The sequence below is a fragment of the Mirounga angustirostris genome, unplaced genomic scaffold (assembly GCF_029215605.1).
Source record: "Mirounga angustirostris isolate CCGP_5_RB_7025 unplaced genomic scaffold, mMirAng1.0.hap1 SCAF_10, whole genome shotgun sequence".
Lineage (NCBI taxonomy): Eukaryota > Metazoa > Chordata > Mammalia > Carnivora > Phocidae > Mirounga > Mirounga angustirostris.
Genome location: NW_026991718.1, coordinates 22,413,960 through 22,438,118, shown reverse-complemented (window position 1 = coordinate 22,438,118; position 24,159 = coordinate 22,413,960). Strand labels below are relative to the sequence as shown.

Sequence of the window (24,159 nt, the reverse complement as noted above, 5' to 3'; positions counted from 1 at the left end):
CTGTGCAGTGTGGCCGACCCCGGCACCCCTGGGCAGGGCGGTGTCCCCCCCCAAGGTACGAGTTGGCCCGAAACATGCACCTGAGCAGGTGCGCACCAGGGCGGGGAGCACCCGCCCCACCTCCGCGCTCTCCGCGCTCAGGCCCAGGGTTGCGCGGCTCCTGAAGCAAATCTCTGATCAGCTCGGTTTTTCCTTACAAAGTTCTGGGGTGGGGGCTGCAACAGTACCAGCTCCTCAGACCACAAGGTCTTGGCAAGAGGGAACCTGCTTTAGAGTAAGCGCTCTCCTTCTTCAGAAAGTTCTGAAGTTTCCCGTTCTGCCCTGGGCTTTCCCTGCCACGGCGAGCCGCGTGCCGCCAAGGGGAAGCAGCGCGGAGAAGGGCTGCTGAGAGGCATGAGGCTCCCAGCTGTTGTCCGGGAGTGCTCTCCCCTGGGCTCCTCACGAAGTCACTTCAGGGAGAGGGAGGAGGGCGAAGGGGAAAATGACACTGGGCTCCCACCCATTTACAGATTTTTTAATTTTTTCTTTATGTACTGTTGTCATTTATTTCACTCTTTATCAGAGAAAACGGAGACCTGCCCAGGGTATAGCTTGCCAAAGGCACTAGTTATCGGTCACCTTTTAAAAAACTTTGACCCAAAGACAGAACGTATGGCGAGCTTTAAAGTGTGGTGGGCGGCAGGTCGGGGAGGGCCGGTCTCCTCACCTCCCGCCCACGGCCAAGACGAGCCAAGGGGAGAGAGGCCCTGAGTCAGTCAAACTCATCATTCTATCTACTCACGCTGGAAGGGAATTTATTTTTAGACCAAATTCGAGCTAAATATGCCTCAGGACAAAATAAGGTTCTGACCGTCTTCACTGGTTGTAGTCCCTCTGCTCTGGGTGTTATAAAATCAGAGCTCAGGCCAATCCCAGAGTCTCAGGTGAGAAGAATGAAACTTCAAGAACTGACCCCAGGCCGAAAGCGAAGCTGGGTAGGTTTTCCACGAATTCAGAGCCGGAGTGGCTCTCGGCCAGGCGTTGGCTCCCAGGCACGGCAGGGAGCGAGGTAGACAGACCCCTCCGACCAGGAGTCAGGGAACGGGGTGCTCAGCAGGAAATCTCTCCTCTCTCCAGGCATCAGATTCCTCATGTACCAAGCAGGGAGCTGAGCCTGGTGACCTTGCAGGCCCTGTCGGCTGTGGGCCGTGAAGGACAAGGTGGTGAGTGTGGTGTGCTCGCCGGAGCCTGCCACACCTGGGCTCCGGGCCCGGCCCTGCTCCTTATTGGTTGTATCACTTGGGCAAGTGACTCACCCCTTTAGCTTTAATTTCTTCAACTATCAAAGGGGAAAAATAACCTTAAATTGCCTCAAAGGGTAATCCTCACGAGGATTAAATGAGATGGTCCAAGTCAGCCTTGGCCTGGTGCCTGGCTTAAGAGATGATCAATAGAGGTCAACTGTTCCCATGGAGACCAAGCTGGGTCCGAGGGCAGAGGCTGTGAGTCTGTGGGAACAGCTACAGCATGTGTGGCTGCAGAAGAGGGAGCCCCTGTGTGGAAGAAGCGGGCCTTGGGTCCCGCCCTCAGCTCATCCTTTCCGCCGTGGCTTCTTGGGTAACTTGTCAGGAGGCCGTGCGTCTCCTGAAATCCGGGCCAGAGCTGCTAGTCGCACGGCTGGGTCATCGAGGGCTGCACCGTGTGCTGAAGGGCACCTGCAGCCTCTGCTGTCTTCTGCCCAAGCCGTGCCCCTGGGCCAGGCTCCAGTCAAAGGCTTGGTCGGGGAGGGGGCGGCGGCTGGGAACTAGAGGGACGTGTAAGAATCCCGGGGCTCCGGGTGCCCAGGGTGGGGGTATCAAAGTGGGCTGGGTCCCCCAAGAGATCTTCTGTTCAGGGCAGTATGTACCGTAAGGGGGAGTCAGTGGGTCAAGTGGAAAGAGTCCTGAAGCATGAACAGAAGACATGGGCTCTAGTCCAGGCTTTGGCTTGTTGTGGCCTCTGGAACTGGGACTCAGTTTCCTCACCTGTAACAGGAAGATTTATACCGACAATCTCTTATGCTTCCAAGATATCCATGTGACCTTGAGCAAGCCACTTAACTTCTCTGTGTCTCGGCTCTTCCTGTATTAAGTGAGGGCAAGCCCAGGCGGCGGCAGCGTGGGAAGGCGGTGGTGGCGGCTCTGACCATCCTCGATGCTCTTTCAGCAGCAAGACGGGGTCAGCGACGAACCCTGCAGGGCTCTGAGAAGATGTTTAGTGGCACCTCGGGCCGCTCACGACAGGGACGGAAGGTTGGCTCCTCAGCCGTCCCTCTGTCCTGCCACCGCGGGGAGGCGCGATCACACGTTGTTAACAATCAGTGTGTTCTGCAGAAGGGGCTTGGAGACCCTGAAGAGTTAAGACAGGGACCATCAGGGAAATCCTCAGAGGACTTCAGGGGGAGGCAGTTAGGAACTTTGCCCAAAAAGGCTCATCCACAGGGGCTTTCCCCCCTGGAACTGTAGTTCCGGATTTATTCAATGGATCTTTACAGAAGAAGAGAAATCCACGAGATCAACATCTGAACATCTGAATGGGTACAACTTTAAGAAAATAAAAGCAAAAACAGAAAATAAAGCCCAAAGAGGCTGGGGACTCTGGAGAAAGGGAAGGAGCGACGCGAAGCTGGTTAAGCATGGCTGGCACTCCCAGCACGTCGGGTGTGGCAGGAAGCCAGGCTCTCCATTCGCAGGCAAGAAAGCAGAAGCTTTGTGAATTCAGGGAAGGCACCCGCCCAGTGGTACCCTGATCTCAGTGCCCCTGCAGTGCGTCTTCCCCCCACGGCCACAGAGGAGGGAGCCCCTGTGGCCTAGCTGCCTTTAGCCTCTCTCACTTGGGACTTTTTATTTTACAAAAGCCTAAACAATCAACTTCTTCTGAAACAGAACGCAGTAGTCTTTCTGGAATTCAAACATCCTTTTCTCTGGGCAATCATGAGATGGGCTCTGTGCTGTTTGCCGGGGTCAGGCCAAAGCGGTGGTGGAGTGGGGGTGGGGCGGGAGAAGCAGTTCAGGGCCACGACCCTCATTGTCAGTAAATCAAGGAAATATAAATCAAGTCAGAATTCATTTTTGCAAATAGAGGCAAGTTCCAAAACATCTAAGGCTCATTTCTTTTTCCCCTTTTCTTCTGCAGCTGTGCCTTCCATTGGCACATGCTTTTAATCAGTCATAAGAAAACCGACTGTGGTCTGAAAATCAAAGCCGTCCTGTAAATAGTGTGAGACAAGTCCTGCTAATCATTTCTCTGGGTCTTGCCTTGTCCTCGTTGTCCCGGGCGGCCGCTGTCAATACAGACTCATTTGGGGTTACTCATGTCACAGGGGTCATCCCTATTTTAGTCACCCCTCTTCTCTACCAAGAGACCTGGTTCTACTCCAATGCCCTTCACCCCAAACCCTGCAAAGGCCCCTGTGAAGACTGCCCATCCCACTCTGGGTGCCTTGGTGTGCAAGTGACTGGCACAATGGAGGTTAATTTTGTGGCTGGGCCCCAGGCGACGTCAGCCTGGCTCCTGGTGTGGGCTTCAGGAACAAATAAGTGGCTGTAACTGGTTCCCGTAGTCTGCCCTAAATGTGCCAACCCCTGAGCATGCCTGGTTCATTTTTAGGGGGTCCTAACTTGCCAAACAAGAAAATCAGCACGCCTGAGATGCAAAAGCCCGATAGCTGACCGGGCACGTTGCCTCACATGCTCACAGCCTCAAGCAGCGGCCCTCACCCTCAGCTGGAATCAATCGCCCCTCTGCTGGATTCCGGGGCACACCAGGCCTCCGACCTCAGGCCCAGCCACGGTCTGCCTTGAGTCTGGAATGTTTAGATTGGTGTCTAGACACTGTCTTGTACAGCTCGGGCTCCTTGCCTGTAAGACCGCCAATGGCTGGGACCGTCGTCCTAGTATGTGTTGAATTAAATCAAATGCTGTTTTAGAAGGACTTCAACAAGCAACCAACCGGGAACCATTTCTAGACATCAAAGTATTGGGATGAAATCTGGCTCCTTCTAAATCATAGGGTATTTTGAAATGCTTACTAAAATGATCAAAATTACCTAGTGGTTCTCTCTCCTGGGCTCTCCAAGGAGGCCCTCTGGAGCCTGGCCAGTTCCTTTGGGCTACGGCAGCTTGCAGCCAGCTTCTGCAACTGCAGGGGCGAGGCCTTGCTCCCAGGGGCTGCAGGTGTCTCTGCCCCCTTGGCATCCCCGGGGGCAGTGTAATGAGAAGGCAGGGGAGAACAGGAGAGGTCAGCTGGCCAAGTGACAGGGAGGGACGGGGAGTCCTTACGGGCTCCTGAGCCTCCCCCAGCTGCAGGGCCCCCGCCTTCCACCGGGCTCCATCTCTGTCATATCCCAATCACAGCCACCACACACTCCCTGACGGCAGACCCATGGTCACACTCATCCATCTTTGCGTCCCAGCTTTGCGTCTAGGGCTCAACACACAGCGACTCGATAGATATTTCTCAAACGGATGTAGACATTTGGCTCAAAGATGTACTTTAGAATTATAAAATTTTGGAACAAAAGGAAATCTCAGAGGTCATATAGTTCAGTCATTACAGGCAAGGGAAAACTGAGGGCCAGAGAAGTTAGTGGTTTTTCTAACACAGCATACGATAGATAATTACAGCTGTTAGCATAGATCGTCTCTGCAAATCAAGGGCAGAATTTGGGGATGGTTCATCCTTAGTGCCCAGTGGGGCTCACCTTCCTTTGGGCCTCATGGTAAACGAATGCCAACTTGGTGCAGGAAGGAAGGAAAAAGGAAGGCAGGCAGGCAGGCCGGCCCCAAGGCTGACCAGAGGCCCTGGAGCTAGGGGCAGAGTCTGGGCCAGTCCTCCCTATCTCATTCCTCTCAGCCTGATGCTATCTCCGTCCTGAACCTACTTGATGAGAGGCTGGGAGGAGAGGGTGCCCATGTGGCTACTGAGAAAGGCTGGGCCCCCTGGTGGGGGGGTGGGCTGAGATGATGGGGTATACCTGGCTAGGCGGAAGGCAGACAGTGGGTGTGAGGTGCTAAGGAGTGTGGCGCTGCCTGGGACCCCAGAGCAGAGCCACAGCTCTGGGCTCGTCTTGTCTCCCGATCTGCACCTGCCCACCGCGCCTCAGCTGGCAGATGCCTCGGCAGTGGGCACCGCCAGTCTTCTGCTTGCTCTGCCCCGGGCTGCACGAACAGGGGCCGAGCCCTGGCTCCTGCAGATGGCTGAGCGGATGCCGGTGGAGGGGCCAAGATCCCTCCACGGGCCCGGCCAGGGCAAGGGCTACTCCTGCGCTCACCTGCGCTGGGGAGAAGCTGATCGCCTGTCTGATGGCCGTGAGTCACTGCCAAGGTCACAGAATACCCTCCCCTCTTAGTCAGCGAAACGGGAAAAACCAAAGGATAGACCTCAAAGAGGAAGTGCTTAGGGTCCCAGCTGAGCTGGCCGTGCCGAGTGCAGGTCCCAGGCCCCAAGTCACACTCCAGTGGGCATTGCCCAAGGCTCCTGCTCAGCCAGGCATCAGCCTCCGCAGAAGAGGGCCAGACCCCCAAAGGACTGGGAAAACGCTTAGGAAATCAACTCTTTGGGGCGTAAAACAACCCTGTCCTCCCTAGAGAATCTCCCTGGGACTTTAAAGTAGTATCTGCCTAAATTTGGCTTCTCCCACTTAGACTCTCAGCATCTGGAGGCTGCAGTTCATGTCTTCCCTGGCAGCTTGGGCCCCTGCCTGCTCCCTGGGTATTCACCCCCACAGCTGGGTGTTCACAGAAAGATCCCCCTTGCATACAGGGGGAGGGGCAGCAAGGATGGCCATGGGCCCTCTTCTTTCCATTCTCATCTCCCCCACCTGGCAGCTGAAATACTATCCCCAGACATCTGGCTCTTGGGGCTTAAAGATGGAAGAGCAGCGATTCCAAAAGAAGAAATTATTCAATGGGAGAGGATGCCTGAGGCCTACCCTCCCTGCTGGGCTGCAGTGGCCTCGGCAGAAACTTCAGGTGGGCTATGCTGGGCTGGGAGAGTAGCGAAGTTCTCCAGCAGGCCGGCGGGAGGCAGAACTCTGGCAGGCGGAGGGCGTTATGGGTCCTCTCAGTCCCACTGAGGCACCACAGAGGGCCGGGAGCGGCACCTGTTCAGCAGGGCTCTTCCCCTCTGCACCAAGCCTGGGGCCCTGCCATGCTGTCCCCAGCTAGTTCTGGCCCCCGTGCCAGTTACAGACAGCAAGGGCAGGAAGGAAGGACTGGAAGGAAAGGAAGAACGTACATACAATGGGGATAAATGAGACCTACACATGGTATCAAACAGGCTGGTTCCAATGATGGGTATAATGGTTGCAGCGGGTTATAAAATCCATTTAGTGGGTCCCGACTGGCATTAAAATGAAACAAAAGAAAATCAGAGTATGTCACGTGTGGCAAGGCAAAATAGTTTTTCATGAAACTTTTAAGTTATAAATACTGTATAAGGATATAAAATAAATGTGTTTCCATGGATTGCAAGAACCCTGAAGCTCTAAGTATACAGGAGGGGGGGCCTACTTCCTGCTAGACATCATGCTATTTGCTTCCATCTGTATTATTTTATGTTGACTCCTTCTCCTGGGCCTACCGCCGGGTAGGCCTTGTTATCTGTCCTTGCCTATGGGAAATCTACGACGCAGAGATGCCAAGTAACTTTTCTAAGATCACACAGGTAATTGGTGGCAACGCTATTTATAAATCCAGAGCTGCTTGACTCCGAAGGACACATTCTTTCCCTATAGCCATGGTTTCCAGAGGAGCGAGAGCTGGTGATGTATAGGGGGGCCAGGGCTCCACCTCGGGGCTGCTGCAGGACGCTGAGTCACTGGGACTCTTGTCTTCAGTGAGGGGGTGCGCCTAGGGATTGCTCCATGCTTTGATGTGCTGATCCTCTCCTCCCAAACATCAGCTTAGCTATATTTCAGTCTCCTCCATGAAAACCGGAATTGCCCACAGCCCAGTAATGAATTTAGAGGGCTGCTTATTGCCAGCCCCTGTTACACCCATATTTGTGCTTGCAAACCCCTACACGGCCCTCCCTCTTACAGGTTTATGTGTCCAGGGGTGTCGACCGGTCTCTTCAGCCCTCGTCTGGGGACCTGAATCAGGTGGCTCTGCAGTAGAACTGTGACTGCAAGAACAAGGGACAAAGGGATGAACGTGGCCTCCCTCTTGCTTGTCCCTCTGGTTCCTGGAAGTCCTAGGCACCCTAATGAAGAGTGAGGCCTACTCTGAACGTCTGCGAGAAGGCAAAGACAGCACAAGAAGGACATGTGCCAACTACCCAGATGCACGTGACGGGCATCATGAATGTTCTCTAAATAATGAGCCCCAGAAGAGCAGAGGGCAGAAGGTCCTTTCACACTAAGGTCGTCTGGCATCTTAAAACTCTCTAGGGTTGTTGAGGAGTACTACGTCTACAAAGTGCTATAAGATGGGAGGTATTATTATCTTGACATAATTGAGCTGTAGACTGGGAATGGGGAGGCCTGAAGTGTGATCCTGGCTGGGCCTCTAACTTGCTGCGTGACCAGGGATGGGCCACCTCGCCTCTCCGAGCCCCCAACATCTCCTCTGTCAAGTGAAGGGATGGCCTCTGAGTTCACGTCCAGGTCTAATACACTTTCACCCACTATCATTATTATTATTACTGCTTTGGTAGCAATCCAACCACTTTAGCCAGAGACAGTGTCTTAAGTGGAAACAGTAATTAATAAACAAGCTCTCCCTGTGCTTCGCTAGAGGGGCTCTCCCAGAGCCTTAATAAGCATCATCGGAGACCTTACACATATCTGAGGTTTCTAGATCTCTCCCTTTTGTCTCCAGATCTGACACAGGACCCCAAGATTGGGTGGCCAGCATCTATCCTGGCCGTCTTCCTTCCATCCCTCAGACCAGCAGACAACCGAACATTCACTCATTCATGGCTAGCTCCTGCTCGGGTCTTGGCACCGGATACAGCAGGGATCAAGGAATGAATCTGAGCAGGGCCCTGGCCCTCAGAGGCACACCGACACTTGACTCCTGGAGCAGAGAGCTGCGTGCTAATTCTGGTCAGGAGCTGGGTGGCTTCACTTTCATAGTCATGGGCCAAGCCCTCCCTGACCTGCTCTGTCTTACTTCGATTGCTCTGGAACAACCAGAGCAAACTTTCTGCCTGGGGTTGGCTTTCTTTTCTGCTCAGAGCTACACCAGGGCATTATCGGGCAGGCCAAACGTCTAGCATCTTTAATGACAATAATAATAATTTGCATTTATACAAGGTCTTTCATCGGGTAATCTTCAAGTATATCACAAATAGTAATTAATTCCCCTTTGCAACTCTGGGAGCCAGTTAAGTAGGCGCTCGTTTGCTCTGCAGGTAAAGGGAAACTTCCTGGACCATGCAACATGTTGGGGGCCTCCCTTCCTACCCAAATCTACCCATCTTCCTGAGGCCTGGCATAAGCATCATGCCCTCCACAAAGCCTGCTGCTGTCAACCCCAGCCATGGCATCTGTCCTGCCTCTGAGCTCCACAACACCAAATGTGGAGCCACTCATTTGGGACCAACCAGAGACACAGTGGAGATCTCAGGATCCTGCTCAAGGCAGGACTTGCCCTAACAGTACTTCTGAGGGGTGATCCTCTAGCCCCGGCCTGAATACCTTTCATGATGGAAAGCTCATTATTTAAAGGCACGTCTACTAGTTATAATGTTTTGCCTTATTCTAAACTGAAATCTGTCCCCTGGGAACCCCCGCCCATGGGTCCTACTTGTGTCTTCTGGAACAAAACATCCTACCTCAATTGCTTGGGGTTGCAAGTTGATGTCTCTTGTATACATGTTGTCTGCTTCTGTGATCACCCTAGAGAGGAGCGTGGTGGCTCACGTTCAGCCAAGGTTTAGGGGGGCCTTGTGAATGGAATGGTTGGGGCAGCTGAGCCTCCACCATGCGCTCTGGGCCCCAAGGCCAGGCTGCCTTCCTGAGCACTGTGGGCAGGAGCTCCCTGTTGTTGCTGTCTCTGGAGCCCTGGGTCTGCCCAGCTTTGAACGTAGCTCTTTAGAATCCCCACCTGCTCTGGTGTAGACACTGGAGGCCTCTGTGTTCATTTTGGGGGGCTGTACCTCAGTGACACAGAAATACTCTCATTTTCTGTCAAATGATTGATGAACAATGAATGAATATCCTTTTTTTCCTGAATCTAGTAAGTCAAGGCAGTAACTGTCAATTGCAGGGACGGGTTTTTGGAGACCAAGCCAGGTAATAACTTTGTTCGTTCTTTTTTTAGCCCTTCTTTATCAGAATAAATACTTGGTGTTAAACTTAAGAAAAGGATGCACGAGTTGCTGAGCTGGGAACCGACACAAGGACAAGAGTTCCACGATCCCCTGTCCTCTCTAAGGAGTTAGAGGCAAGAGAGGCCTCAGGATGGAGGCAAATGAAATCCTTTGCTACGTTTATTTCCAAAAGCTAGCTCTCCTGGGGAAATCAACAACTCCCTTGAGTGATTTCTGGGTCCTTGCTGGTAGCTTTATGCCTGAAAAGACCCCCACCCTCCCTTTGCCAAGAGTACATTGTTTGGGTGAGATTCTTCTCCCAGGGCCTCACCATGGAAGGAATTTTGAGCACGCATCAAAGGCTGTTGTTTTCCTAAAACCTGCTCCCTTGTGAACATGAGGCTCGGCTTGTGGTCATACAACCTCATCCTACTTTGCTTTCACACGATTCCCACTTTCTAGCCTAGAATCAGGAGTGATCATTTTTGGCTAGGATTTGGCCTGAGTTATTGATCTGGGGGATATTTGGGAGAAGAAAAATCCGACAGAGTAGAGAGAGAACCTGTGGCAAGGGGAGCACCCGGCAAACATCCCGACCTGTGGATTTGGGAGTCAGAGAGAACCGAATTCAAATATGGATGGGTCACTTAGTACCTGTGTGTCACTGGGAAGGCTGCTTAGCCACCCTGAATCTCCATGTATTTCCTGTAGGACTCAGCTTGTGTGGTTGTGATGAGGAACCCGTGTGACGCACGTGGTAAGGACTCAAACTGTGTTGGTTTCCTTTCCTCCCGCCCTCCACTCCCACCACATGGCTGCAGGAACACACTCTGAGCAACTAACTCCGGCTTCACTTTAGTTCAACAAACACTAATGGAATCGCTCCTGTTTACGAGAGGGTCTGGAATACCTGGGAGAACTGCCTAAACAGGGCCAGCATCAAGGAGGCATTTAATATTTGCTGAATAAGTAAATGAACACAGTGCTTGCACAGGCTTGGTGCAGGAAGGGCACGAGTGTGGGGCACTCACATTCCACTACCGGGCTTCTGGTAGCTACCCATGGTCCACTGGGAGGGCCCTGCTCAGAGTGGTTCCCAACCCCATGTCTGCCCATAGCATCTGCAGCGCAAAGTGAGGGGCATCATCGGGAGCCTGGCGATTTGAAGTAGTTAAGTTTTAAAAATCAGAAACATTTGCTAAGGGGCGCCCGGGTGGCTCATTCGGTTAAGCGTCTGCCTTTGGCTCAGGTCATGATCCCTGGGTCCTGGGATCGAGCCCTGCATCGGGCTCCCTGCTCAGTGGGGAGGCTGCTTCTCCCTCTCCCTCTGTATCTGCCTGCCGCTCTGCCTACTTGTGCTCTCTCTCTGTCAAATAAATAAATAAAATCTTAAAAAAAAAGAAACATTTGCTAAGTGTAAGCTTTCTTTCTCTCGGACTCTGGGCCTCTGGGCCCAAGCTAACTATAGGGTTATTCCCCCGTGTCAGCTTCCCTGGGCTGCCATTACCCTTCCCCACAGGGTGCGGGAGCGCTGATGCCCACATCCCACCCTCTTCCTCCCGACGGCATCTTTCTAGGGCACAGAGAGAAGTGCTCTTGGACACGGGACTCTGTTCCTTAGTATAGTGCTCTGCACATTGTAAGGGCTCAAAACAATGACAAACTACATTTCCTCTTGTCCCCGGTAGCCTTTCAGAACCAAGAAAGGGGATCGGAAGTAGACATTAAGTCCTGGGCTACTGTGGGCTCCCAGCTTCTCCTTCTTCCCAATTGTCTAGCCCCTGAACTGCTGGGAACCGCGGCTCAATGCGGAATGAAAAGGGTAGGTTAGGAATCTTCCAAAATTTGCCCACACGGCTGGCCCAAACCCAATTCCCAATGTGAGCTGAGAGCTGGAAATCGTATCTGACCCAAAGCCATCTCAGCCATGGAGAGCTCATAACCACCTCCTGAAAACCACTCTGACAACACGCCCTGCAGAGGAGGGGCGTCCCCGCGGAATGGCGTCACTGCACTCACCCGGCGACGTGTAACCCAATGCCTCGGGAGCGAGGTCAGCTCCCACCACTGTGAGCTCGTCTATTCTGGACCTCTTCAACACATTGCTTTGTGCTGCTCGCATCTGGCCTCTGAGACAGAACGCTGGAAAATCGTGCGCGTTCCTGAAGCTGAGAGCCAGTTTCAGGTCGGAAGTGGGCAAAGAGGAGCCAAGACGTGGGCTCTCCACGTTAAGCACCTCGAGGAGATCAAGGTCTATGGTGCCTGCTGGGAGGGGACTAAGTCTGCACGCTTCCGGCCGTGAGGCGCCCCTTTTCCCGCCCTGAGACACTGAGCCACACCCTTGCCAGGCAGCCCCCCTGGTGGGGCCAGGTAAAAACGGGCGTGCCAGGGGCCAGCCCAGGCTGCCATGGTCTCAGAAACCAAGGCCAGGCAGTGTGAGCCTGCTGTCGGCCAGCAAGGCCCCTGGGAGAAGACCCCACAGACTTCTAAGACACCAGGGATCAGAAGCGGCTGATACATCTGGGTGCACAGCTTCTACTCTGCACAAAGGCATCAGCCAGGGGAGCAAGTAGGGGCCCAAAGTTCGCCCCTGCTCTCCTTGCTAAGCAGTGTGTTCTCCAGCGCTACGTGCCCACAGAAACAGACAGGTTTCTTTTTCTTTTTTTTTTTAAATACCCAAAGCTATTAGTTGAACTCTGCTCTGCACCAACCCCAAGGGGGCACCCTTTCTAGTTAGCACAAAAGTTCTTTGTAGACCAGAGTGGCCCTGAAAAGAGGACCATTCATTTCTGTACTTTGGATTCTCTCTTATGCATCTGGAACATGCACAGGGGATGCATGTCACTAGGACTCAAAGTTTATAAATTAGAATCTTGTTTGGTTTGCTAAGGGGGGAAGAAGATGAAAGAGATTAGTTCTTTCCTAGTCTCTGAATTTTTTAAGGCATCTTAAGGACCCATTTCTGTTTTTCTGACCGCAGCCACCAACCTACCCCAGCACTCGGGGCTATTCCTGCCCCATCCTATAGCTCAGACGCAGGGACAAACACAGATAGAACAGGGGTGGGGTGGGCGGGCAGCCACACAGGTCCTCAAAGCAGCGTCTGGCTCCCTTTTACGGCCATGGTGATCAAGCCAACAAATCGGTGTACTCTTCCATGGGGGTACAAATGGTGTCCCACCTTGAACCATGCCACTGAATGCAGTCAGACCTGCACAGCTGGGGTGTCTTTTTCCAAAACTGGTGAACACGATGGATGCCAGAGCCAGCAGTCACAGTCCCGTGACTGTGAAGGAGTCACTCCTCCTCTGAAAATACCAGGGTTGGACTGGAATAAGGATGAGCAAACAACAGCCAGCTGCCTGTTTTTATAAATAAAGTTTTATTGGAACCCAGCCACACCTGTTCATTTACATATCGTCTGGGGCTGTTATCACCACAAGGGCAGACATGTAGCAAAATAAACTGTAGAAACAGCAGAATAAGTCCCCATCCTCTGTAGATTTCAACAATCTCAAAGCATGCTTTGTGTCGTCCCTACTACAGGGAAGAGAATTAAGCCCCTTATTAGTTACTTCGGGAACCCTTGCTACAAAAAAACTGCCTGCTACACGTTCAAAAGTCATAGAAAGTTGGATCTGGAAACCCTAAAGATCACCTAGTCCAAGGACCACCGAACTTTTTCTGGAAAGGGCCAGATGATAATTAGTTTCTGTTTTGTAGGCCATATACTCTATCTCTACAGTCTGACTCTGCCCTTGTGGTGACAGGAGCCCCAGACGATACGTAAATGAACAGGTGTGGCTGGGTTCCAATAAAACTTTATTTATAAAAACAGGCAGCTGGCTGTTGTTTGCTCATCCTTATTCCAGTCCAACCCCGGTATTTTCAGAGGAGGAGTGACTCCTTCCCAGTCACAGGACCCACCCGAGACCATCCAAAATGGAGACCTGCATGGCTTGGGTCGAGGAACAGAAGACAGGCCTTAGAGCCACCAGTGTGGAAGGCCAAACTAGCCTCTGGGGCAACTGGCGAGTTTGACTCTCACGTTTAACTTCAGAGAGGCCCAAAATGCCAGTGGAAAATCACAGGTTAAAGTCTAATAGGACTGGGAAAGACAACCCACATATCAAGCTCAGTTGGCAGAGATGTAACCATTGGTTATATCCTCATAAGTATATGTTGCTAAGGTTCATTCATCAGTGAGACTCCGGCCCCGTCTTAAAATGTCTCTGGTGAAGGGCTGGAAAGAAAAGGGAAACAAGGTCCTGGGAAGCCACTGGCACTTGTCTGCGAACCATACGAGAAGAAAACAGCAAACTCATTTTTTCCAGTCAGCAGCTAGTCAAACACCTAACAGTACATAAACGGTCAGAGGGGACAAACCCTCTCATACAGGGCTTGAGAACAGGTTGTTTTGGCTGTCAAGCATTTTCAAAACAAGTTTTCTTGGTCTCATGACAGGTTGTGGCAAGAAGGAGAAAAAGAAAAGAGTGGAAGATCCCATGATCACGGCTCCGGGTCTCCACGTGGGCCAGCCCTGCTGCACGGTCAGGTTTGCTTGCAGGGTGTGCAGATAAAGCAGGTCTTAGGGCTAATACCACCTCACCAGTGACACCATTTCATCAAGTGATTCCTCTAAGAACTCTCTGGCAGCTGGATAATCATTCTGGTCTGGGAGGAATAGGTCAAAGTCACTCTTAAGCCCAAGGGTGCTGTGTGGCTCAAACCTACGCCCTGCGTTGTTTTAATTTTCACCTCATGTTACGTGGACAAATTATGCCTCTGAAACTGAGGTTAAAAGCCATCTGCTCTAAGGTGGATTTTTCCATCTCAACCGCAGAGCACTTGGGACGGGTGGGGCAAAGAGATCAGCAAGGAGGCACCAACGGGGAAGGCCAAGATCAAGCTGGTCTTAGGAATGCACTCAGAAAGTGCATTCACTCCCTACCAGTAGTGATCTCGCTCTTAGGGGCTTAACAAACTCGGCCTCAAGGAGGGGATGAGTCAGGCATAAGGCTGGTTCTGGCAGCACCAAAGGCCATGCAGCCAGATGGGGATCTGGAGACTACTGTTATCAAGTAATCCAGGGAAAATGTTCAGAAGTCAACTAGACAAGTGTGGCGGCAGTTTCCAGATACCCTAAATTAATAGTGAAGAGCCTAGGGTCACAGACCCAGACTTCAATTCAGACTCAAGTTCTGAGCGGTTGTGTGACTTTGGGCTTCCTTTCTTGGGTCTCCTTGGTCTCACTTTCAAAGCGAGGCAGCCGGATTGGCCTTCTCTGGTCCTCGGACGCACCAGAGCAAGGAGCATTCGGTCAGTTACCGTCACGCCTGCTATGGCCATCACAAGTCACACCACATGGCACAGCTGAAGTTCCCACTTTTAGCACTGCTCCCGGAAGAAAAGCTCTGTGAAAGGGGGCTTGCACTTAATCCATGAGACAAGTTATCAGAGGCTGTCTTCATTCTGCCAGCTATCTGCAGGAATGGGTTTCTTTTCTGAAGAAAGAGGGTGGGGCTATGGAAGACTGGTACAAGACAACCCACATCACCCTGCTCCACCCCCAAACACACACAGGGGCACCCCACAGCATTTCACATCTCTGCCCAGGACGTGACTTGAAGGCACGGCCTAAAGCCAGCTGTGCAGAGTTTATGTTACCCCAGAGAGAGAAGCCTAGAAGACCAGTGAGTTCCCTTTCCCCAGAAAGCCACACAGATTGTTCTGACTGATTCTTGGGCTGTCCCTCCGAATAGGATGCCCACTGAAATTTCAGATAAACAACAAGTAGCTTTTTAGTATAAGTGTGTCCTAAATATTGCATGGGATCTACGGACACCAAATTATTTGGTCTCTGAAAGCCCTGGGCACTGAAGTGGCAAAGAAGGGGGAAAAGGACCCAAGGGAAACACTAACAGCATTCTGCCAACGTGACCACAGAACTTAGTTTCTACTGCCTTTGTGACTGGTTCCCAGGCTAAGAAGGATCTATTGGGATTTATATATCTGCTCCCAGGCAGAACACTGTATCAATATGTACTTTCTAAATCTAAGAAAACCCTCGTTGCCCACAGAAGAAAAGGTCAAATGTCTTAGCGTGGCAATTAATAACCGTGGTTACCATTAGCCGAACACCAACAATATACCAGCATTTTATAATTGGCTTCCCATAGAACATTCACAATCCTCTGTGAAAGAGGACTGTTACCCTCATGTGCAGATGAGAAAACCAACGTCTACAAGGGTAACAAATACTACCACAGAGTGGCAGAACCAGGATTTGAATTCTGGTTGGTCTGATTTCAGAGGACATGTTCCCTCCACCCTGCAGACTGCTTTCTGCCTCTTTTCTTTCTCTCCTGCCTCATCTACTGCTGCCCTCTTCAGTGTATCCTGGCTACCCAGAACCCCCCTGCTTCCTGGCCTCTGGGCAGTCTCTTCCCTCTGGCAGGAACGTCCTCCCTCGATCACATCTTACCCATACGCCAATGTCAGCCTCCTTGACCTCGGGAAACAGACCTCCTTTCCTCTCCTACTGCGTCCCCCCTGCACACAGCGCATGCTGCTGCCTCAGAAGACGGCCCTTTATGTAGCATTTCCACCCTACCTCTGGTGCAGCGAAGGCAGGGCCGGGGTCCCACACATCACTTATCATGGTGCCTGATACCTACGCTGAATACAGTAAACATTTGCTGGCTGGCTGGCTGACTGGATTGATGGATGGAAGGGTGCTGGTGATGTGGGGAGAGCCTAATCAAAATATCTGCAAGGCCACCTAGGTGTCAACCAAGGCCGAGAGCCTGGAGACTCTGCAGTTCTAAACAGAATGGTGAGCTCAGTTGCCTGGCTGAGTTGGGAGAACTCAGGTGATCAAGGGGGAAGAGAGGTGGGGCAGTATAAGAGCAGAAAGCAGTCGAAAAGTCAGGAAACCCGAGGTATATTCTCAGTTCCTGTGCTATGTTACCCTGTGACCTTGGACGAGTCATTTTGCTTTGCAGGACCTCAGCTTCATAATCTGTAAAATAGGTATAATGGCAGTATTGATCTCATAGGGTTGTTATGAGATTTATAGGAACTGAAAATCTATGAAGCATTTGGAGCTGTGCTGGTACAGTGCAAGCACTCGGCACACACCACCATCATCATCCTCATCCTCATCCTCATCATCTACCAGATGATCAGGAGAGACTGGGGGATCCACTATCATTTCTCTTGAGAAAACAACAGTTGTGCCTTTACAGATATGTTCCTGTAAATTTCACTTTTCTGGCCAACTGGAATAATGACCATTTAAAGACTATCTGATCCCTAAAATGACCAATAACGGGAAATTCTGGTCTTCCAAATTGATTTTGATTTTTGGAAGAGCGACAGAGCTCCCCACTTTGTAATTCTGACTCATACCCAGTGTACTAAGTGGTTAAACCCCATTGTCAGAACGGAATGTCAACCACTGATGGACCACCCCCCAAATCCATCAGCACACTCTATAGTTGGGGCTCTTCAAACTGGGTGTGTTGTGGTCCCTAGTGCCTTGCACACACTCTGTATATCACATATATTGCCCTGAAATGTTTGCTGAATCAATTACTAGCAATAACTTAACTGCAGAAGCCACCGTTATACTCGGTTCTTACAATCATGGCCGCCCTGAAGCCCGTTCTCCTGACTCAAGCCACAGCATCTCCACCTGGCAACTCGGCCCTGACCAGCCAGGGCACACAGGAGGCAAAGGACATGTTCTCCTCCAAAGTGACTTCGGATTAAGGACGACCCTAGAGCACTCCAGCCTTACTTCTGCTTTCTTGGCTTCCATTTTCCACCAGGCATGACTAAGTGCCAGGGGTTCTGTCTGTCTGGGAAGATAAGAGTCACTGGAATTTTTCATCCTCTTCTCCACGTGCAGCCTTCCTGCTAGCTTGGAGGCTGTGAAGCAGCGAGCATCCATCCTTTGGCCCACTTCATTACGAAACCCCCCTTTCTTCTTTTGCCCACCGATTCTAGTGATAAGTTCGGCCACAGGAATGTTTACTTTCCCTTAAAGGCACTCAGTGCCAGGTCTCTATACTCCCAGAAGAGCTATTTCTGCTCGAGAGTACCCTGGGCTCTCCTCTCCTCCATGGCCACAGCAGCCCTCAGACTCCAGGTGAGCCACCACGGAAATGGCCGGCCACACACTGGGTGGGTGGATGGGTGTGTGGATGTGGACACTGATTTCCTTATACCATTCCTGTGAGCAAGGGAGCAGGCAACAGGCAGAGTAAAGGTGGGAGGTCAGAGGTGGCTTGGGTTGGACCCTGGACCAGTGAGCAGGGGCACAGTGTTCTAATCGTCGTACTGTATGGTCTTGAACACGTTTTTACAGGAAATGAAAATGATGACTTGAACGTCAAGTCTATGCCAATTGCTGTGCTAAGAGTCTTACGCCAATTATTTCATTCAATTCCCACCACAATGGTTAATGCTTACCATACTCCATCTTGGCTGTACTAGATGGTTTCTAAGGCTCCTTCCAAGCTCCGTGTCCTGAGACAGGTCTCCACGGTCACACCCACACTTCTGCGTGGCCACCCAACTTAGCTCTGCTATTGGCTATTTTGCTGGTCTCTGAGCAAAGGTAACTGCCCCAATATCTGCTCCTTGTTTCTGCTCCCCTCTATAAAGCTGCATTTCAACAAGTCCTGAATCTTGTTTATTTTCACAGGTGCCCCCTATGCTGAATGATCTGACAACACACAAGACAGAATCCCATTTCTGAAAAAACAAGGCCTCTGCTTGTCATTAATGATGTGCACAGAATGGACGGGCCTGACTCTTGTTTGCTGCTTCCCTTTTTTCGAGAACTCATGCCTTAATGAGAAGTGATAGAAACAAGCAACTTGGCCCTCCTGCCTTGGCTGGACTCCACATCACACAAGACAGCCCTGAGCAGCCCTGGCGGCACCTGTCAGAAACCAACACATACATCGGAACAGTCAAGCCTAATTCCCAAGAAGCTGTTTTAACTTGACATCTGAAAATGTATTCCATCTAGAAGTATTTTACTGGGTGTGTGTTCAGGGCATATGTGTGCACGTTCCGCAACTGAAGTGTTCTATAAATACCAGATATGGGTTGTACAAAAAAGCATCACGCACAGAGCGTAGTTAATTCCATTTAGCAATGTTTTCAATTTGCGTCTAACCTCTGGCAACAGAGATGGAATTTTCTCAACACGAACAAAAAAACATGCTAAGCTACCTTACACACAATTTTCACTTAAAATCCCCCCAATATACGGAAACTTAGTGATCATCAGCTACAAGCCCAGTGCTTTTAGATGAGGGCACTAGGCCCGAGGTGAAGTTTCTTTCCTAAGATCACATGTGCAATTAATAATCGTGCCCAGATGAGACAAGGTCTCCCAACTCCCAGGTCACTATTCTTTGCATTGTCTTTACTTACTGCTACATTTCTTCTTCCAAGAGTTCAAAGGCAATTCTGATTCCATTGATAAATGCATGTTTCTACTTTGGTGTGCTATAAAAATCCCAAACCAATTTCCCTAGCCTTTCGGCTCTGTAAGACATCTGCCTATTTTCCCAAGGAAGAGAATAAATGACCATAACTCACAAACGAGGAAGTCGCTGTATTTGGTTATCACATTTTCACAGTGGCTAGAAGGGATCATCAGAACCCTCCCCTGAGCACTTGGTAGCTTTACAACAGTACAACTCGGTTCATTTCCACAACAAAGATGTACTGATTTTCCAGCTACTCTTTTCATATGCGGTTTCTTCTGGCTTACATGACTGAGACCAGAAAGTAAACCCTCACCCTGTTTTCCACTGAGAAAGCAGGAGGGCAGGATGGATGGGGAACGGGGGCGAGGTTCAGTCCTTAAAGCAGACCTCAGAAAGGTCAAAGAGTGGACTCAAAAGAAGCCAGGGACACAGCAGCAAGGCCTAATAGAGAGGGCCTGGGGGTTCCTGCCCGAGGGGAGTGAGGAGGCTGAGCGGGGCTATAAATGCTCTGTGCCTGGTACGGCCGAGTTGGTGCGGGCTGGAAGGACGGTAAGCAGCTCTTTCGGGATGAGGGCTATATTAGCAGTAAGGGATGGCCAGGCTTTTTAAGGGAGCTTATCATTTTACAGCAACAGATGTCAGGTTCTAATAAATAACATGTTCTCTCTGACCTACGCAATTTGGAGAGGCTGCCTGGGCAGCAGGCAGAGCTGGATTCCTCCCCATCTCGGTTGGTCTCTGTTCTGAAGGGAAAAACAAACCAAATCCCTTGAAGATACTTTTCAAAATGATTCTCTTGGAGAGTTCAAGGACCCAATCGTTCCATGTTATTTATTTGCTTTCCTTTTCTCTTCACAGCTTCTATAGTTCTAAACCCCGGAAGGGACAGGCGCGCTTGCCCACACAGGAACCCAGGGCATGCGGCTGAGGGGAAGGCTTGGGTGACCTTGGCCTTCCCCAGTTCCATTGTGGTTCTGTTCCCGTCCTCCCGGGGCACCCTGATCGCCCAAGCTGTGCTGGCCGGGCCAGAAAATTCCCTCTTCTCTCCAGAAGGGAGTACAGCTAATATGAGGTTGGGATTTTTTTTTTTTTTAAAGGGAATTCTTCCTAGGGAACTTAAGGCAAAATAAAATAATAAAGAAAACCCATGAATCATAGCAGCATTGGAACTGTAGGTTCTATTGTTGGGGCACAGCTTCCTGGGAGCCCAAGACTGATGGCTTTGCCTCCCTCACTGCCTTTCTTTGTGCCAATGACTCTTCCAGCCCGGAGTGGCTCAGTTCTGTAGCTGCTCCCCTTGCAGAGGGGGATATGTGGGGATGAGCAATCACAGCTGGCCACAATTCTTACCTTCCTGGCCATCCCCCTACTCTTGGGTGCAGACGAGGGTTCCAGAAATATATCTATAAACCAGAGGAGGGATGGGGGCCAGGGAGGTTGGGGGGGGGGGAGGTAGTGGTCCAGGGAGAGAGACAGAGAGAGAGAAAGGGTGGCAAAGTCCCTTTCAGGGTTTTCCAGAACACTGATGGGTGTCACACATGTCAGGGTGTCCCTCGGGCCAGCTGACCTAGCACAGGGACCGCAGAGGGAGGCCTGACTCTGCAAGGAAATCTCAACAGGAACAGAGCATAGTTTGAGCTGCCTTAAGGAGCTACCAACAAGGCAGCAAGGAAGTGGGTGACTGAGTTCTGGAGAGACAAACACACACAGGCTCACATTATAACCACTTACACTGCATCAACACGTCTCCCGCAGCCCTCCCCGAGTCCCAAAGAATTCTCAGGCCTCAGGGCTCCTGTGACCACACTGTGAACTACCCTTTTCGAAATGGGGTTTCTACACTGTGCTCCATGGCATCTGAGGGACCCAGAGGGGCCTCAGAGCCACAGTAAGGGTGGGGATGGGGAGCAAATCGGGGTGGGGGGACATCTAACCCCCTTCTCTGGAATCAAGGAGAGGAGATCTATTTTTATCTGGTTTATTTAGAGGGCTAATGTATAAGACTGGATTGAAGCATTTGGCAGCTAATGACAAATTTGGAGAAAACTGTGTCTTTGAGAATACTAAGGTATTAACAATGAAAGATAACTGAAATAGTCCAGAACGCAGATGATTTTTAAAAAACTTTTTTTTGTTGTTGTTGAATAAAAAACTCTTGAAAGAGAAAATTATTCTGCAAAGACAACTGGATGACAAATAATAAAAGTATGCATGGCGAAGAACATATGGGGAATTATGGACTGCTTTGGGAGCATTTGGATAGGTTTCTAAATAAGAAAATAACATCTCTCTCTGACCTTGAGGCAAGAAGGGAAACAACAAATGGTTTTAGGAGGTTCATGAATTACTCCCATGTGTTGACTGAGAAGCTATTTTTTGAAATATTCTTCAAGTGATTCCATTTATATAATGGATTTAATTTGTGAGAACCATTGCAGTGGGTGGTTTGGGGTTAAATCCTATTCTAAGAAACTACTTAGGCCTCTAGGATCAAGCTGATGTTTTACACAATGAAACTCATGGAAAACTCCACCTAGTCACAGATTTATCAGACTAGAAAGGATTACATTTGATTCATTCATCTAGACAGATCTAAAGCTATACAAGATGCCAAGGTAGGTAACTAGTAAGTTCAGATTTTTTTCAAAGTGATAGTTGGCTTTATGTAGATTAAACCATCGAAGGATGGATTTTCCGACTTTCTAAGCTGGTTGGGCTGGCACCAAGACACAGCTGTAGGTGATAGTGCCCATGGATGGGGCAGCCCAGAATCTAAGAATCTCTGTCCAAGTCACTGAGGTTAGGGGACTGTTTAGTTGGGTGCAATGCTGATTTTGCTACCCTTTAATTGAAACTCTTTTTCCCTCCAGGATAGTGACGTTGATGGTGAACAATGACTGAATGCTCACAACATGCCAGACCCTATGCTGGAAAATTCACCTACATTACCCCTGTGTGGTAAGCACAATTCTAAGATGGCCCCTGAGATTCCTCACCCCCTGTATAATAATCCCCAGGACTGCGAAAATGGTGGATTTCATTTCTATAATTGGGATTGTTAGGTTACATGGAACAGATGACTTTAAGAAAGGGAGATTAATGGTAGGCCTGATCTAATCAAATGAACCCTTTTTAAATCGAGTCTAGCAATCAGTGACACCAAAGTCAGAGCTTAGAAACAGGAGGATTTGATGCACTACTGCTGGCTCGATGATGGAGGGGCCATGTGGCAGGAAACAGCCTCCAGCTGAGAGCCAGGAAGGAAACCAGTACCTCAGTCCTACAACCACAAGCAACTGAACTCTGCCAACAACCTGAATGAGCTTGGAAGAGGCCCTGGGCCTCAGAAGAGACAGCAGCCCTAGTCAACATCTTTAGTTGTTTGGGACCCTGAATGGAGACCCAGGAAGGTTGTATTGGACTCCCAATCCACAGAAACTAAGAGATAATAATCTGTGCTGTTGTAAGCTGTTAAGTGTATGGTAATCTGTTAATTAACAATAGAAAACTGGGGCGCCTGGGTGGCTCAGTCGGTTAAGCGTCTGCCTTCGGCTCAGGTCATGATCCCAGCATCCTGGGATCGAGCCCCGCATTGGGCTCCAGCCCTGCATTGGGCTCCCTGCTCAGCAGGGAGTCTGCTTTTCCCTCTTCCTCTCCCCCGACTCATGCACTCGCACATGCATGCTCTCTCTCAAATAAAAAATCCTAAAAAAATAACAGCAGAAAACCATACATACCATTTGATACTCATAATAATCTCTAAAACTAGCTTCACTATTTAACAGAGAAGAGGACAGACTCAGGGAGATTATGAATTTGCCCCAAGTCACACAGCTGGTGAGTGGCAGAAACAGGTTTCAACTCAGCTGTCGTGACTTTAGGGTCAGTGCTCTTAATTGCCACATGCATTTCCTCTCTGTATTTATGTTATTCAAGTGCCAGGCCTCTGAGGAGGGAGGCTCAGACAAGTGGTAGAGAGAATGGGGAACTGTATCTGTCTGCCTGGGGACAGATGTACCAAAAGTCAGAGGCCTTGTGTTGTGCCCTGACTACTAGAAGCTAGCTGTGTGCCCTTAGGAAAGTCCCTTAATCACTCGGAGCCTCAGTTTCTTTATCTGCATGAAGGACAATGAAGATTTCTACACTGTACCCCACACAGGGCTGCAGTGATGATCCCATGAAGGTGGGTGAGAGTGCACTGTCAATGGTGAAGTCCACAGGGCAGACAAAGGTGCCTGGGTATCATGCAGGTATGGCTTTTTCTTTTCTTTTCTTTTTTTAAAGATTTTATTTATTTATTTGACAGAGAGAGAGACAGCGAGAGCAGGAACACAAGCAGCGGGAGTGGGAGAGGGAGAGCAGGCTTCCCGCCGAGGAGGGAGCCCGATGTGGGACTCGATCCCAGGACCCTGGGATCATGACCTGAGCCGAAGGCAGACGCTTAACGACTGAGCCACCCAGGAGCCCTGGCTTTCTTTTCTTGATGACTTCAAGTATCAATGTTTTCTGCATAGAGGGTGGATATGGTTCTCTGACGGCTTGTTCCAAGGAAGACATTTAAAAATTAGTGGAGGTTTTTGGGGAGGAAATGAGTCTCCTTGTCCTTTATTTGGGAATTACAGAATAAAGTGGAATGTGATTTTTCTTTCTTTCCTTAAATTCTTGAAAAGTCAGCTCACTGTTAAAAGCCAAAGTAATAACAATGTATTATGGGATTCACAAAATATGTAGAAGTGAAACATTTGAGTATAATAGCACAAAGGACAGTAGAAAGTATAAAGAGAATTAAGAGTGTTTTAGGTTTTTACATTGTATTTGAAGTGTTATGATGTTAATTCATGGTAGACAATGATAAATTAAGGATGATTTTAGTATATTAATAACTCAAATATGACACAAAGAGCTGTAGCTAAAAGGACAATAGGAGAAAGAATGTTATACTAAAAAATACTCAAATAAATTAAAGGGAGGATTTGGAAGGGAAGGACAAAGGAATACAAAATACATAAACATATAAATGAAATTAAATGACAAACAGTAAGATGGTAGACTTAAATTCAATCAGTTCATTACTTACATAAAATGTAAATAAACCAAATACTCTAATTAAAAGGCAGAGGTTATCAAACTAGATTTAAAGAAAACCAACCTACAAAACATTTCCTTGAAATATAAAGACACACAGAGGATGAAAGAAAAAGGATGAACAAAGATAAACCATGCAAAAAATAAGTATAAGAAAGTTGGCACAACTATATTAATATCAGACAAAGCAGACTTCAAGTCGAGGAGAGTTACCAGAAATAGAGAGGGTCATTTTATAATGATCAAAGGGCTAATTTATCAAGATATAATAATTCTGAATATGTGTGTACCT

General features: G+C 49.7%; 1 protein-coding gene across 6 annotated transcripts in view; it reads right to left on the bottom strand.

Moving 5' to 3' along the window:
* The window catches only part of BABAM2 (BRISC and BRCA1 A complex member 2), a 400,157-nt gene that overhangs the window by 3,359 nt on the left and 372,639 nt on the right, over positions 1 to 24,159 (bottom strand). The window contains exon 13 of one of the 6 annotated variants that reach the window (XM_064572016.1): positions 252 to 2,367. The exons of 4 other annotated variants lie outside the window; for them this stretch is intronic. In XM_064572016.1, coding sequence (XP_064428086.1) covers positions 2,336 to 2,367 — 32 coding nt within the window. In that variant the 3' untranslated portion in view covers positions 252 to 2,335. Of the gene's footprint in view, positions 1 to 251; positions 2,368 to 24,159 lie in introns of those variants that run through there. One more of the 6 variants, XM_064572018.1, reaches the window with a different exon arrangement.